A 12,308-nucleotide genomic window follows, 5' to 3' on the forward strand; every position below is an offset into this window, starting at 1 on the left:
GATGATCATTTGTAGAGCCATTTGAACCCTGGTATTGTATGGGATAGATATGTTGACCCTTTCATTTTTATGACTTCCTATAAATAACTTAGGAGGCAAATATTTAGTAATGAAAATTTTAATTTCTATAAAGGTATTTGAGTTGTGAAGTTATTGGAGAATATTCTTGATCCTATCTATATAAAGAGAGGTGCTCTTGATCCTGACAGATATAAATCCATCTTGAGGTCTATTGCCATATTGCACATCTTTATCTATCATGGAGGAATCCATATCTAGTGGGCATGGAAACAGATATGTTCTTAATTCCAACGTCACTACTGATTGCACAATTATGAGTGAGTTTTAATGTGCATGATTTTAATACCAACAAAAGGAGAGCTTTTGGGTCATGTGACCTTCAGTATTTTATCAAGATATCTAATTCTAAGTCTGTTCTACAGTTTCATAAAGACTAGATAAGCTAAATAAAAAATAAATACCAGTTTTATGAAACTCTTGAGAAACCATGAAACTGAAACTTCTACTCAGTGAAACAAGGATAAGGTTAGTAGGGATCAATGAGATCTGGTACCCAGCCTGCCCCCAACAATCTTCTAATATTTTAACTTCCTTTTAAAATGTGATAACTTCTCAGCATATAAAACTGAGGTGGCTACAATGCTATTTTTCTGTCATCTTTGTTAATCTAGGAAACTGTAAATATTGTTCAATGAATCAAAAATGTGTTTGGTGCATATTTATGAATTAAGAGTTAAAGATGCTTTCTGTCAAGTTGGCCACCATGTTGTTCACTGCCTGTGAAGATTCAAAAACAGTTATAAATGGTCTTTTACTAGCTTCCTTTACTACATAGAGAATATTTCCTTTATGAAACTGCAACCGTAGCCTTATAATAATATTAAGAGCTTCACAAAAATAGTAAGGTGCTTCTGGGACACCTTACCAAAGTACACAGTTCTTTTCTACTGGGAAATGAAGGAATATATAAAATGCCATCAAAGGTGGGAACTGTTACTATATGTTAAGTACTTTCTGTTTGGTAAATAGATTATGTTAGTAGTGTTTGAATCTTTGTAATACTAAGGTGTTCAGTTATTTCATTCATGTTCTTTTTGGGCCTTTCATGATATGGAGTGATAGTCTGACTCATGTAACACGAGCTTTTGCTTTTTTTAAGTTGATAAATATGTTCTCAACACAGCCAGATTATTGACTACAAAGCTATTTTGGGCCCTGATATCCCTGTCTCTCAAATGAACAAACCAAGTATGCTCTATGATGTCTCATATGACTCTTAATATTCTCCATTCAGATGAATTTGGTGATCACCTTGTCAACATAATGTAATAGAGCAAACTTTATTTTGCATTAGGCTGCTTTTATCCGTGATGAAATGATGCCAGGAGAGTGGGATGTGTGTGTGACTTCTTATGAGATGGTAATTAAAGAAAAATCTGTGTTTAAAAAGTTTCATTGGAGATACTTAGTCATTGATGAAGCTCACAGAATAAAAAATGAAAAATCTAAGGTAAGTTCTCAATATCTTCATTCAAATTTTCATTTACTTAGTAGGTTTGCTTGTCCACTTTTCAGTGTTTAAAATAGAAGCAAAGTACTAGAAGATTGTGGTTTTATTCACAGAATGTGAATGACAATATTTTTTAAAGTGCCCATAAAGAATAAATTATTGAATATAGGACCAATAAAGGTTGAGCACAGATTTCAAATGCAAATTAGGTATTGCAAGCTCTCCTGTTGTAGCCTAACTCTGTCATGCTACATTAGTTTAATATTGCTGAGAATATTTGGTGTACAGATATCATTAGCATTGACTTATTTTTTTATTGAGCAATTGCTTACTTTATGTGTATTCCTATGGATTAGAAAAAGGAATTTCCTGGAATTATCTGACTTGTGTGAATTAGAGTCTGGTGTTAACATTGAAAAATATCAATGATTTGTTGCCATTCAACTTCGACAGTAGGAAAACTTCACTTAGAATGATGAACCTCTCTTTGGATCACTGGGCTACTTTGGGAGAAACAGGGACAGAACTGGAGCAAACCACCAGGTGGAGCATACTAATTTCACATTGGAACTAATCCTTGATAAGAGGATGCATGTTAAAGCATAATTGCTTCATTAAGAGCATTATGAAAATAGGAATTTTTCTAAGATTACTGATTTTTATGCCTTTGTCATATTTTTTGTGGTCTTAAACTTGAAATATTAATACATAGTACCAGGAAAAAAACGAGTTCAATTCCGGTGCTGAATAATTGTGGCCAGGCCAAGTTGGAGCTTAGCTGTGCATGTAGATGAACAACATGGTTGGTGGGGAGATTTTGTGGCATAATGTGGTAGCTTGGATTCTATGGAAGACGTTTGACTTTCTGAGACCCAAAATGGAAAAACTAAAATGTTTCATGGTGGGGGAGGGATCTCAGATATAAATATGATTTGTATTCTTTCAGATGTGGAAATGTCTAGGATATTCTAGTGTGCAGTGCCACCTGAACTAGTGTACTTTTCCATAGGAAGTGAAATTTCAAGTCTTAGTGTATCACAAATGTATTGAGTGAAGTATATAACCGAATGCTGAGCATTCTAAAAAACAAAACAATGCTTATGTAACTACTATATTTTTAGCTTTCAGAGATTGTTCGTGAGTTCAAGTCCACTAATCGCTTACTTCTAACTGGGACACCTTTGCAGAATAACCTGCATGAACTCTGGGCTTTACTTAACTTTTTATTGCCGGATGTCTTTAATTCTGCCGATGTAAGTTTAGAAGAGTATTTGTGTGAGGGGTAGTGGTGCTCGCGCTTGAAACCAGGGTATTTAGCTGATGCTTTACTACTGATCTCCAATCCCAGTTCCAAATCATAATCCTCCCTCCCTCCCTCCCTCCCTCCCTCCCTCCCTCCCTCCCTCCCTCCCTCCTTCCCTCCCTCCTTCCCTCCCTCGCTTTCCGCCCTTCATCCTTCCCCTCCTCTCACTCCTTTGTTAGTATTGTTTGCTGTGTGTGCATAATGTGTGTATGTGTGGAGATTAGAGAATAGCTTGATCAAGTCACCTTTCTCCTTGTACCTTTATGTGTGTTCACAGATACAACTCATATTGTCATGCTGACCCTGTGAGGCATCTGTTTTCAAAGTAGAGAAAATAGATTAAAATTTATACCTTTTCCATTTGTGATTCTTCATTTGTGTGTTTTTAGTTTTTTTTTTCAAGAATAAGAAAGTCCCCAAATTTTAGAGTAAGCATATTTTGGGAAATAGTGTATTTCTATTCTTTCTAATTATTCTGTCCATTATTTTGCCTATATCACATTATTACCACACTTATAGGATAGATTGAGTTTAGAGTAGTGTGTTCATTAAATTTGAGAGACGTATTATTTTTTCGTTATTATCAACACATTTTATGAGATCAGCAGATTGAACAGAGTGATTTAAGAATTTTAAGGCTTTTTTTTTTTTTTAAAAAAAATCCTAGTCCTTTTAACTAGACATAACTAGATAGAATGTGGTATGATATAGTGCTCCTTTTGATTGCCATTAAAATTTTGTCAACAATTGCAATAATTTTCAACTATTATAAAACTAAAAAGTAGGACTATCACAATAAAATATTTTGAAAGTCCTTTTAAAGTGAATTATTTCTACATTGGTTGTATACAAATGTATAGAGTATTGAGTTTATTTTTAAAAATGTGTGTACTTAGTCTAGAATTTTCACCCCTCCACAGGACTTTGATTCTTGGTTTGACACTAAAAATTGCCTTGGTGATCAAAAGCTTGTGGAAAGACTCCATGCAGTAAGTAATAGTAGTCAAAAAGTCAATAACAAATTTAATGGAATATCATTGAGCACTAAAAGAATCTGAACTCGCAGGCTGCAAGTTTGCCTCAGTCTCATTGCTTCTCCCTTATAGTCCTTTTAAGAACCCTGTGGTCAGCAAAGCTCTCTTTAGCCTCTCCAGTTAACTTTTTCTTTTGGTCTCCACCATCCTATGGTCCTTCCTTGTGGGGCCTCTTTCTCTTTAATACCCCTCAAGTCCTCCAGATGGCATCAGTATTCGTCTTGTTGCCCTGTGAGCCTTCTGAGTCACTGCTGCTGCGCTGTATGTATAAACCTCTGCTCTAGAGTCCTGAGCCCTCTTTCAGTTTCATTTTCCACATGCCATCTTCTTTGTTGTCTGTTTATCTCCAGGAGATGCCCCATATTTATTGGTCAACATTTTCCAATCTTTGATAAACACTTAGATCCCTGTGTTACTCATCCTATTTCTTCTGTAATATGACAGAGACTTCCAGTCCCCAGATCCCTACTCCAGTGTATCAATCTGAAAAACCATTTTCTATCATTTGGATCATTTGCTAGTACTGTCAAGCCCTTTTGCATTCCTATTCCTCTGCTACACCTGCCCTGACAACTCCAAACTGGAGTAAAGTAATGCTCTCTGTCTTCTGGGTTTCAGTTTTGCTCTTGTCCTGTGTGAGCATAGTGAGCATTTTTGTTGTACTGAGACTGCTCAATACTGATAAAGACAATTCTACAACTCTACAGGTGGGAACGACTATAATTTCATGTTCTCTAGGATAAGCTGGAAATTCATGATACTGACCCCCTCAACATGACCTTCTACAGCCTTCTTTCCCTTTTCTTCTAACAAATGATTCTGATCTCCCCAACCTCAAGACTTCCATCTCGGATGTCTCTTGCCCTCCAACCTCGAGTCTTGTATCTCAGGTGTCTCTTGCCCTCTATATCTCTCAGGAGGTAGCACTATTCTCTTCTGAATGACAAAGTGGAAGTCATTAGGTAAGAATTCATTAATATAGGTCTGTCTTCCAAAGCTCTGTACATTCTGGTAAATCAGCTGCCTGAATGGAAGCATTATCTTTTCTCTGCTCAATGGCAAATTCTTCCATGTGAACTCTGGATATCATCATTTCTTCTTTTTCTTATGGACTTTACCCCATGGTTTATTCTTATAACTGATTAAATTTTTTACTTATCCATCTGTATTGTCTCCTTTCTCTCAATACATAAACATGTGCACGTAGATATCTTGTGGTCCTGGAGAAGATGTTTCTGAGTTATAAAAGATAGCAAATGGATAACAGCCCTTTGTGCAAGGGCTCTGATTTTCTAAACCCATATCTACCTGACCTAATACACACACACACGCACACACACACACACACAGAGAGAGAGAGAGAGAGAGAGAGAGAGAGAGAGAGAGAGAGAGAGAGAGAGAAAGAGGAGAGGGGAGAAAGCCATCTATAATCTCTCTCTCTGCCTACCTAGCATCTATCTATTTATCCATCCATCCATCTGCCCATCCATCTGCCCATCCATCTGTCTGTCTGTCTGTCTGTCTGTCTGTCTGTCTGTCTGTCATCTGTTCATCTGTGGAAGGTCACTGTAGAATTTACAGCTGTCAGGAAAAATGATCTAGGCAAGGGAAAAATGAAACTTGGTCCAACCTTATTGGTGCTAAGCCAAGACTTCTTGTTTATTTTTGCCATATTTAAGCATAACACAATTTTTGGAAAGTTTTTTTCTATAGCAATTAACTCAGCCCCATGAGTACAGCAACACTTAAGACATGTTTACATTGGGCTCTTTGCAAAATCCATATGGCCTTGCCTGTAAGATGGGTTCTTCTTGACTTAGAAACTATGCTTTAGGATAAGCATGTAGGGAGAATGACTGATGTAAACATAATCCCCGTGGGAGTCAGGATTTGGTCTGGCCCTGAGATAACACAGAAGTCACTTAGGCTGTTATAATGTACAAATGACATCTCTTACAAGAATGTGTTTTATGGCCTAGAAGTAATGTTCAAGGTTTTAGGGGGAAAAAGTCTGGGATAAGTAAAGCATAAATTCTAGAAGATATGGGGAGAGTCTGGCTCCTCAGGCTGCAAAGGATTACCAGATTGTAAACTACATCCATTCCCAGCATTCTAGAAGAAAGATAGCTTAAACATCTCTTTCCTTTGAAGGATGCCTGTGACTTTAACTTTCCTGGCTTCTCCAGTGTTTATCTGTGTACACATGCACTTTTTTGCCCTGTCCATCCCTGCACCCATCCATCCATCAGTGCCCCTCATCTTTGGGTACTTAGCTTTGATTTTCCTTTCTTGACAGCTAACCTTCTTGGAAGAGTAGTTTACTTCTACACCTTCAGTGCCTAACCTCCTAAACTTACTCACAAGCCCACTGATCATTGATATCTCTCCATTCCATATGAGTGTATCCCATTTTACATAGTTTTCAGTGACATTTCAGTTGCTAAATTCAGGATATACCAGTTTACTTCTCATAACTATCTTGTAAAATCTATATAGTACCTTTTCTTTGTCTATCATTTTGACTTCTATCACTTCAGTTATCCAAAATCATAGTCTAAAAATATAGAAAATATGGAAATAAAGACAATAATTAATTTCTATGCATGAACTACCACTAGTTTCCATACCAGTCTTGGAAGTGAGTATCATTATGCTTAATACAAAATACTTCCTTCTGTTGGAAGAGAATATATTTATATAACTTATATTGCTGTATTATAGTGTTTGTTCTATTTTGTTATTATTATTATTTTACCATATTTCTGTGTGGGATTTATAAATTAAAGTTATCACATATATGACATCATATTATATATAGAATTCTATATAACTTGTTATTTTGAGAATCTTCTAAGAATTTTGGACTCTGTTTCCAGTAGGACAACTGGGAACTACTGACCTTTAACTGTCTACCGTATTCTGAGGTTTTCTTTTTTTGCCTCAAAGTCTTACAGATAGCTTAAATGCTTAATAAACTTTTAGATAAGTTTAAGATGCTCAAGCCGGAAACCAGCAGTCTTATTATCTCTTATAGATATCTAATAATAATGGCTGAAGTTTATTGTATGTCCACCACAAATAATCTCTATACATGAACAACCACAAATTTCTATAGCACCTTTAGAAATAGGTATTATTTTAAATGCATAATACTTATATTTATAACATAAATATACATGCTGAAATATTTTTAGATAAGTGAAGAAATAAAATTGAAAAAATTATTGTCTGAGTATTTAATTCTGCTTCTACTTCTTAGAATAGTGACTAGTGAACTTACTGAACTTTAAACAATCATATTCAGCCAGGTGGTGATGACACACACCTTTAATCTCAGCACTCGGAGGACAGAGGCAGGAGGATCTCTGAGTTAGAGGCTAGCCTGGTCTACAGAGTGAGTCCCATGACAGAGGAACTCTGTTGAAAACCCCAAAAGTCAAAACCAAACTAGAACAAACAAACAAACAAAAACCAATAAAAAATAATCCTATGAGAGATAGCTCAGCAGTTAAGAACACTTTTGGTTCTTAGGTAGAGAGGACTTGATTCAGTTCCCTACATGGTATTTAACAACTGTGCATAGCTTCATTTCCAGGGGATATGATGCCCCATTCTGGCCTCCATGGGCACCAGGCACACACATGTTGCAATACTATACATGTAGACAAAACACACATATTAAAATAAGATAAATAAATCTGAAAAAATTGAGAAAAGAACCCTTCAGCGATTTATTCTAAGGATTTAACTACTGCCTGTAAAGATAATGGTGCAGTTTGTGACAACATTGTTGGCAGGTACTCCATGAATTGGAACACCATTATTTTCTTGTGACAAAAATCTGTGTTTCCTGTATACACTAATTACCTTTTATATCTATTCATTCATGTCTTTAAAAAAATTGAATTCTTTTCTTCTTATTCATTTATATAATTATTTTAAATGGCACAAATTTAAATTTTATTTGAAGGGAACTTAAACTGAAACTCTCAATTCCTATTTTCCCTAGGAAAAATCTTGTATTAAAAGCAGTATTTAAAACAAAAATTCATTGATTATTCTGTAGACAATGGTCTTGTCTTCATTTTTAGTTTCATTTCTCCTGTCATGCCAGCAGCGTTTAATTCTCCTCTCTCTTGTTTAGAGGGTCTGGAACTGAACCTAGAGTCTTATGACTGCTGGACATTCACTCTTGTTTTTTTCCTGCCCCAGCCTCCATTCTGACTTTTTTCTTTCAAGACAGGGTTTCTCTGTTTAACAACCCTGGCTGTCCTGGAACTTACTCTGTAGAGCAGGCTGTCCTTGAGCTCACAGACATCTGCCTGCTTCTGCCTTCTTAGTGCTGGGATTAAAGGTGTGCGCCATTTCCATTTTCTAAGGAGTCATTTTCTGGTTGTTATTTACTGAGAAGTTAGGCAACTGTTGGTGTTTGTTATTGTTGGCGTTTGTTAGAGTATGTATCAGGATGAAAGTTTTAACAGTTGAATAGCATTAATGAAATACACAATTTGAAACTGTAAATGCTTTATGTGCTTTTATAGTAATCATTGCTTTTTAGGTTTTAAAACCATTTCTGTTACGCCGTATAAAAACTGATGTAGAGAAGAGTCTGCCTCCTAAAAAGGAAATAAAGATTTACTTGGGACTGAGTAAAATGCAACGGGAATGGTGAGATATTTTATATTCACTAACATTTATTTATATATAAGGATTTATTAAAAATCACTTTTGCTGGTTGTTCAGCATGACGATTATGTTTTATGTTTAAATGGCAAGTTGTGCCATTTAAATATTCTGTTTGTAAACCGCTGTGTTTATTTAAAATGGAAGTTGAGATTGCTTTTAGCTCCAACATGAATATAGCTCAAACGAGTCAAAGTTCACTGTAAACTTTCAGTAAATATTTTAGTGAATGGATAATTGTCAGATGTAGTTGCTGGTAGCTTATAATTTCTAGTAATGGGTATAGTGTATGGACATAGAACCATAAGCAACATAAGTAAGATACAAAACAAAATGTTCAAATCATTAACTTCTTGTTTTTTCAGGTCATATTTTCTTTCAAATCAAAAACCTTTTTTTAATCTTTTGGCATTGAACCTGGGGCACTGTGCATGTTAGATGTGCATTGTACCATTGAACGATACCTCCGGCCCTCGAACCATGCCTGCTTTTATCTACTATATTCCTAGTGGGACATTTATTCATGGCATTAAGTGTTCTTAAAATTGATTAATTATAGTTTAACATTTTAGGTATACAAAAATTCTGATGAAAGATATCGATATTTTAAACTCTTCTGGCAAGATGGACAAGATGCGACTCTTGAATATTCTGATGCAGCTCCGAAAGTGTTGCAATCATCCTTATCTATTTGATGGGGCCGAGCCTGGCCCACCTTATACGACAGATGAGCACATTGTCAGCAATAGTGGTAAAATGGTAGCTCTGGATAAGCTGTTGGCGAGAATTAAAGAACAGGGTGAGTGAGGGATTTTTCAACTAGCTTAGTGTGGGATAAATTCCCAATAATGGTTTGTGTATGAATAAAATGTTTTGCATTCACCCACCTATTTGGCTAGTAGACATTGTGGAGTACTTACTGTGTGTCAGGAATTGCCCCACAGACTAGGAATGCAAAGACGAATATGACAATGACTTTGCCTTGGAGAAGCTGGCAGTGTAGTGAGGAAGAGGAGCTGCAATTCATTGTACGGAGAGCACTTCCTTGTGCTGTTGAGAAACTGAGGCTTGGGATTGTCTTCCCAGTGGTGACGTTTGAAGTGAAGGCTGGGGAATGTGGGTAGGAGTGAGCTCTTGGTAATGGGAGGGGAATGCTTTTCTAGGGCAATGCAACAGGTGTGAAAGGGAACACAGCAGAGGAGTTTATGGCGTGTGAGGTAAAATGGCATTTGGTGAATTTGGTAAGGATAGATGGTGCCGGAGCATGGAACGTCTTTAAAACCACACTTCAAAAAGTTTTCAGACTTCTATTTTGGATGCAGAGGAGTTAGAGAAGACTTAGTGGCAGGAAGTAACATGAGCAGAATTGTATGTCAGGAAGATAACGTTGGAAGCACTTTGTGGGAATTCTACTGGGGATGAGAGAGTAAAAGCAGGAGACGAGGTGGAAGACAGTTGCAGTAGTAGTTCAGTGAGAGATTAAGTGGACCATTGAAGATCCTAGTCCTAAGGACAAGGCACAATCTGTGGTAAGATTTTGAAGACCTACTGAAAGCCTTGTAGTTCAACAAGCACATAATTTTGTATAACATCCTTTGTCTTTTTTGTGTGATTGTGTGTTCATGTGTCATGTTATTTAGATTGTTTATGATGCTTTATTTTGTTACTGGCTTTCAAGCTAGCTAAAATTGCTAGCATATATTAATTGCACAAAGATGATGTGTTTCATTATGGCATTTTCATACTTTACACAAGTCATGTAATTGTTTTCTGGTGAAATCTTTTAGGGTCAAGAGTTCTCATTTTCAGCCAGATGACTCGCCTGCTAGACATTTTGGAGGATTATTGTATGTGGCGTGGCTATGAGTATTGTCGACTAGATGGACAAACCCCACATGAAGAAAGAGAGGTGAGGACAAAAAATAAAGCAAGGTTTTAAAAGAATAATTTTTTTTACCTATTTGTTTTAAATGTTAGTCTGGTCTACTTCTAGGTGGTACTGAATTTCTCACTGCCATCACGGTATTTCTTCCATATTTATCTTCCATTCCACCATTCCCCCCCCCCCCCCATCATCCCAAGCTCTTCAAGGATATTCTTTCCTAAGAACACTGTCTGATTCCATCCTCATCTCTTTTAGCCACTGCCCCATTGATTCCTGTCTCTCAACTTAGCCTTTGACTTCGGATGTTGGGTTATTTTCTTCATTTGTTTCCTGCTGTAGACCCTTGGCATTTATGGAGTTTAATGGTGGATATTTTGCTGGTTTATGATGAACTAATTTTAATATTGACTTAAGAAGCAGTCTTGACTGTGATGGGTTTTGTAAAAATGAAGTTATAACAAAGTAGGTGTAGGTACTTATGAGTTTGGGATTTTAGGACACCAAAATGTTGGTTTGTGAGCATGAGTAAGTACACGTACCCAATGTCTTCCTCAGATTTGGAAATTCTTGCAAGTCTTTATTATTATTATCCATCACAAATGTCATGGGTCAAAGGCATTTTTAACCCACTATTTCACTTTGTTGACAGCTTTGCTAATTCTTTCTCTCTTTTATGTGATCCTTTAGGTCTCTGTCTTTGGTTTCTTCTTTAAGTCAATACTCATGCTCTGGGCAAAAGAACAAAATTTTATGGTACAGTAGAAACTACACAGAACTTGGTTTGAAGGCCTGACTTTTAGTATTAACTCCACCACTTTCATTTAATTCTGCAAGCCTCAGTATCTTTAATATCATAACGATAAAATTAATACTAAATGCTTCTTCCTGGTGACATTGTGAAGACTGGTGGATATAATAGGTGCAAACAAACAGTTTAAAAATACACAGTACACTATATATTGTGTGCCACAGGTCTTTGTATATGTTCAGGGCATCTTCTTAGGCTGTGGGAATCTCAGCCTATGTTCTTCTCCTTCCATTGAAACAGTTTTCTGTCTCTTATCCGCGCCCTTATTGAAGCCTGGGTATCACATAGTATAATGTTGCCAACAGCTCAAAGACCTCTTTGTTAAGGGTCTTTTGCTGCCTATTGAAACAGTTGCCATAACTTTTACACATAAAAAAATGTTTAAATGCTTCAATTATTTCCCACCTTATAGTTTGAAGTCCTCTAAGACAGTGACTTGAAGCTTTTGTTGGCTGAGTTCTGAGAACCTACTCATTAAGCATAGCACCTCTAATACTGTTCAAGATGATTGAGATTGACTCTTCTTGCTAGAATGGAGAAGACAGCAGACAGAATTTAGTAGGCATTATCTCACCTCAAAATGCCAGCCGTGTCACTTCTGACCTATCTCCCTGCTCATTACTAGTGATATAGAAATAAATCTTCTTCTCCTTCTTTTCTCCAAATATTGTTTTCCATTCAAAGATTTTGAATTACATGCATCAAATATGATACAAAGAGGTCAGAGCCATTCTTTTTTTCCCCCCTGGGAGAGGTCCTGTTTATATAATAATTTCAAGTCTTTTCCTAATACATTTGATTCTTTACTCTGTCTATCAGCAATAGTGATCCCCCTTAATAATTCTGGCATTCGCTCTTTCCCTATGGATAAATAAGTGATTTAGGCCTCTGGTCATCCTCTGACTTAACTGGCCTCCCTTTTACAAGGAAAGGGATTAACATTTATCAAGCAGCTACTATAAGCCAGGCACCTCAAAGTTCCAAATGATCCCAGTAGTCTGGATAAGGTGCTGATAGGATTTTTGCCACACAAAAGACGGTAAAGGCTCATGTCTCATATATAT

At 36.5% G+C, this 12,308-nt stretch overlaps 1 protein-coding gene across 4 annotated transcripts in view; it reads left to right on the forward strand.

Moving 5' to 3' along the window:
- Positions 1–12,308, forward strand: part of Smarca1 (SWI/SNF related, matrix associated, actin dependent regulator of chromatin, subfamily a, member 1) — a 73,372-nt gene that overhangs the window by 14,551 nt on the left and 46,513 nt on the right. For all 4 annotated transcript variants that reach the window (XM_050123983.1, XM_050123986.1, XM_050123984.1 and 1 more), the window contains exons 7-12: positions 1,376–1,531; positions 2,653–2,784; positions 3,755–3,823; positions 8,427–8,536; positions 9,124–9,350; positions 10,339–10,460. In XM_050123983.1, the coding sequence (XP_049979940.1) occupies positions 1,376–1,531; positions 2,653–2,784; positions 3,755–3,823; positions 8,427–8,536; positions 9,124–9,350; positions 10,339–10,460 (816 nt within the window). The remainder of the gene's footprint in view (positions 1–1,375; positions 1,532–2,652; positions 2,785–3,754; positions 3,824–8,426; positions 8,537–9,123; positions 9,351–10,338; positions 10,461–12,308) is intronic.

Source organism: Alexandromys fortis, unplaced genomic scaffold (assembly GCF_014885135.2).
Source record: "Alexandromys fortis isolate MF-2015 unplaced genomic scaffold, M_Fortis_MF-2015_v1.1 scaffold_224, whole genome shotgun sequence".
In the NCBI taxonomy this organism is placed as follows: domain Eukaryota; kingdom Metazoa; phylum Chordata; class Mammalia; order Rodentia; family Cricetidae; genus Alexandromys; species Alexandromys fortis.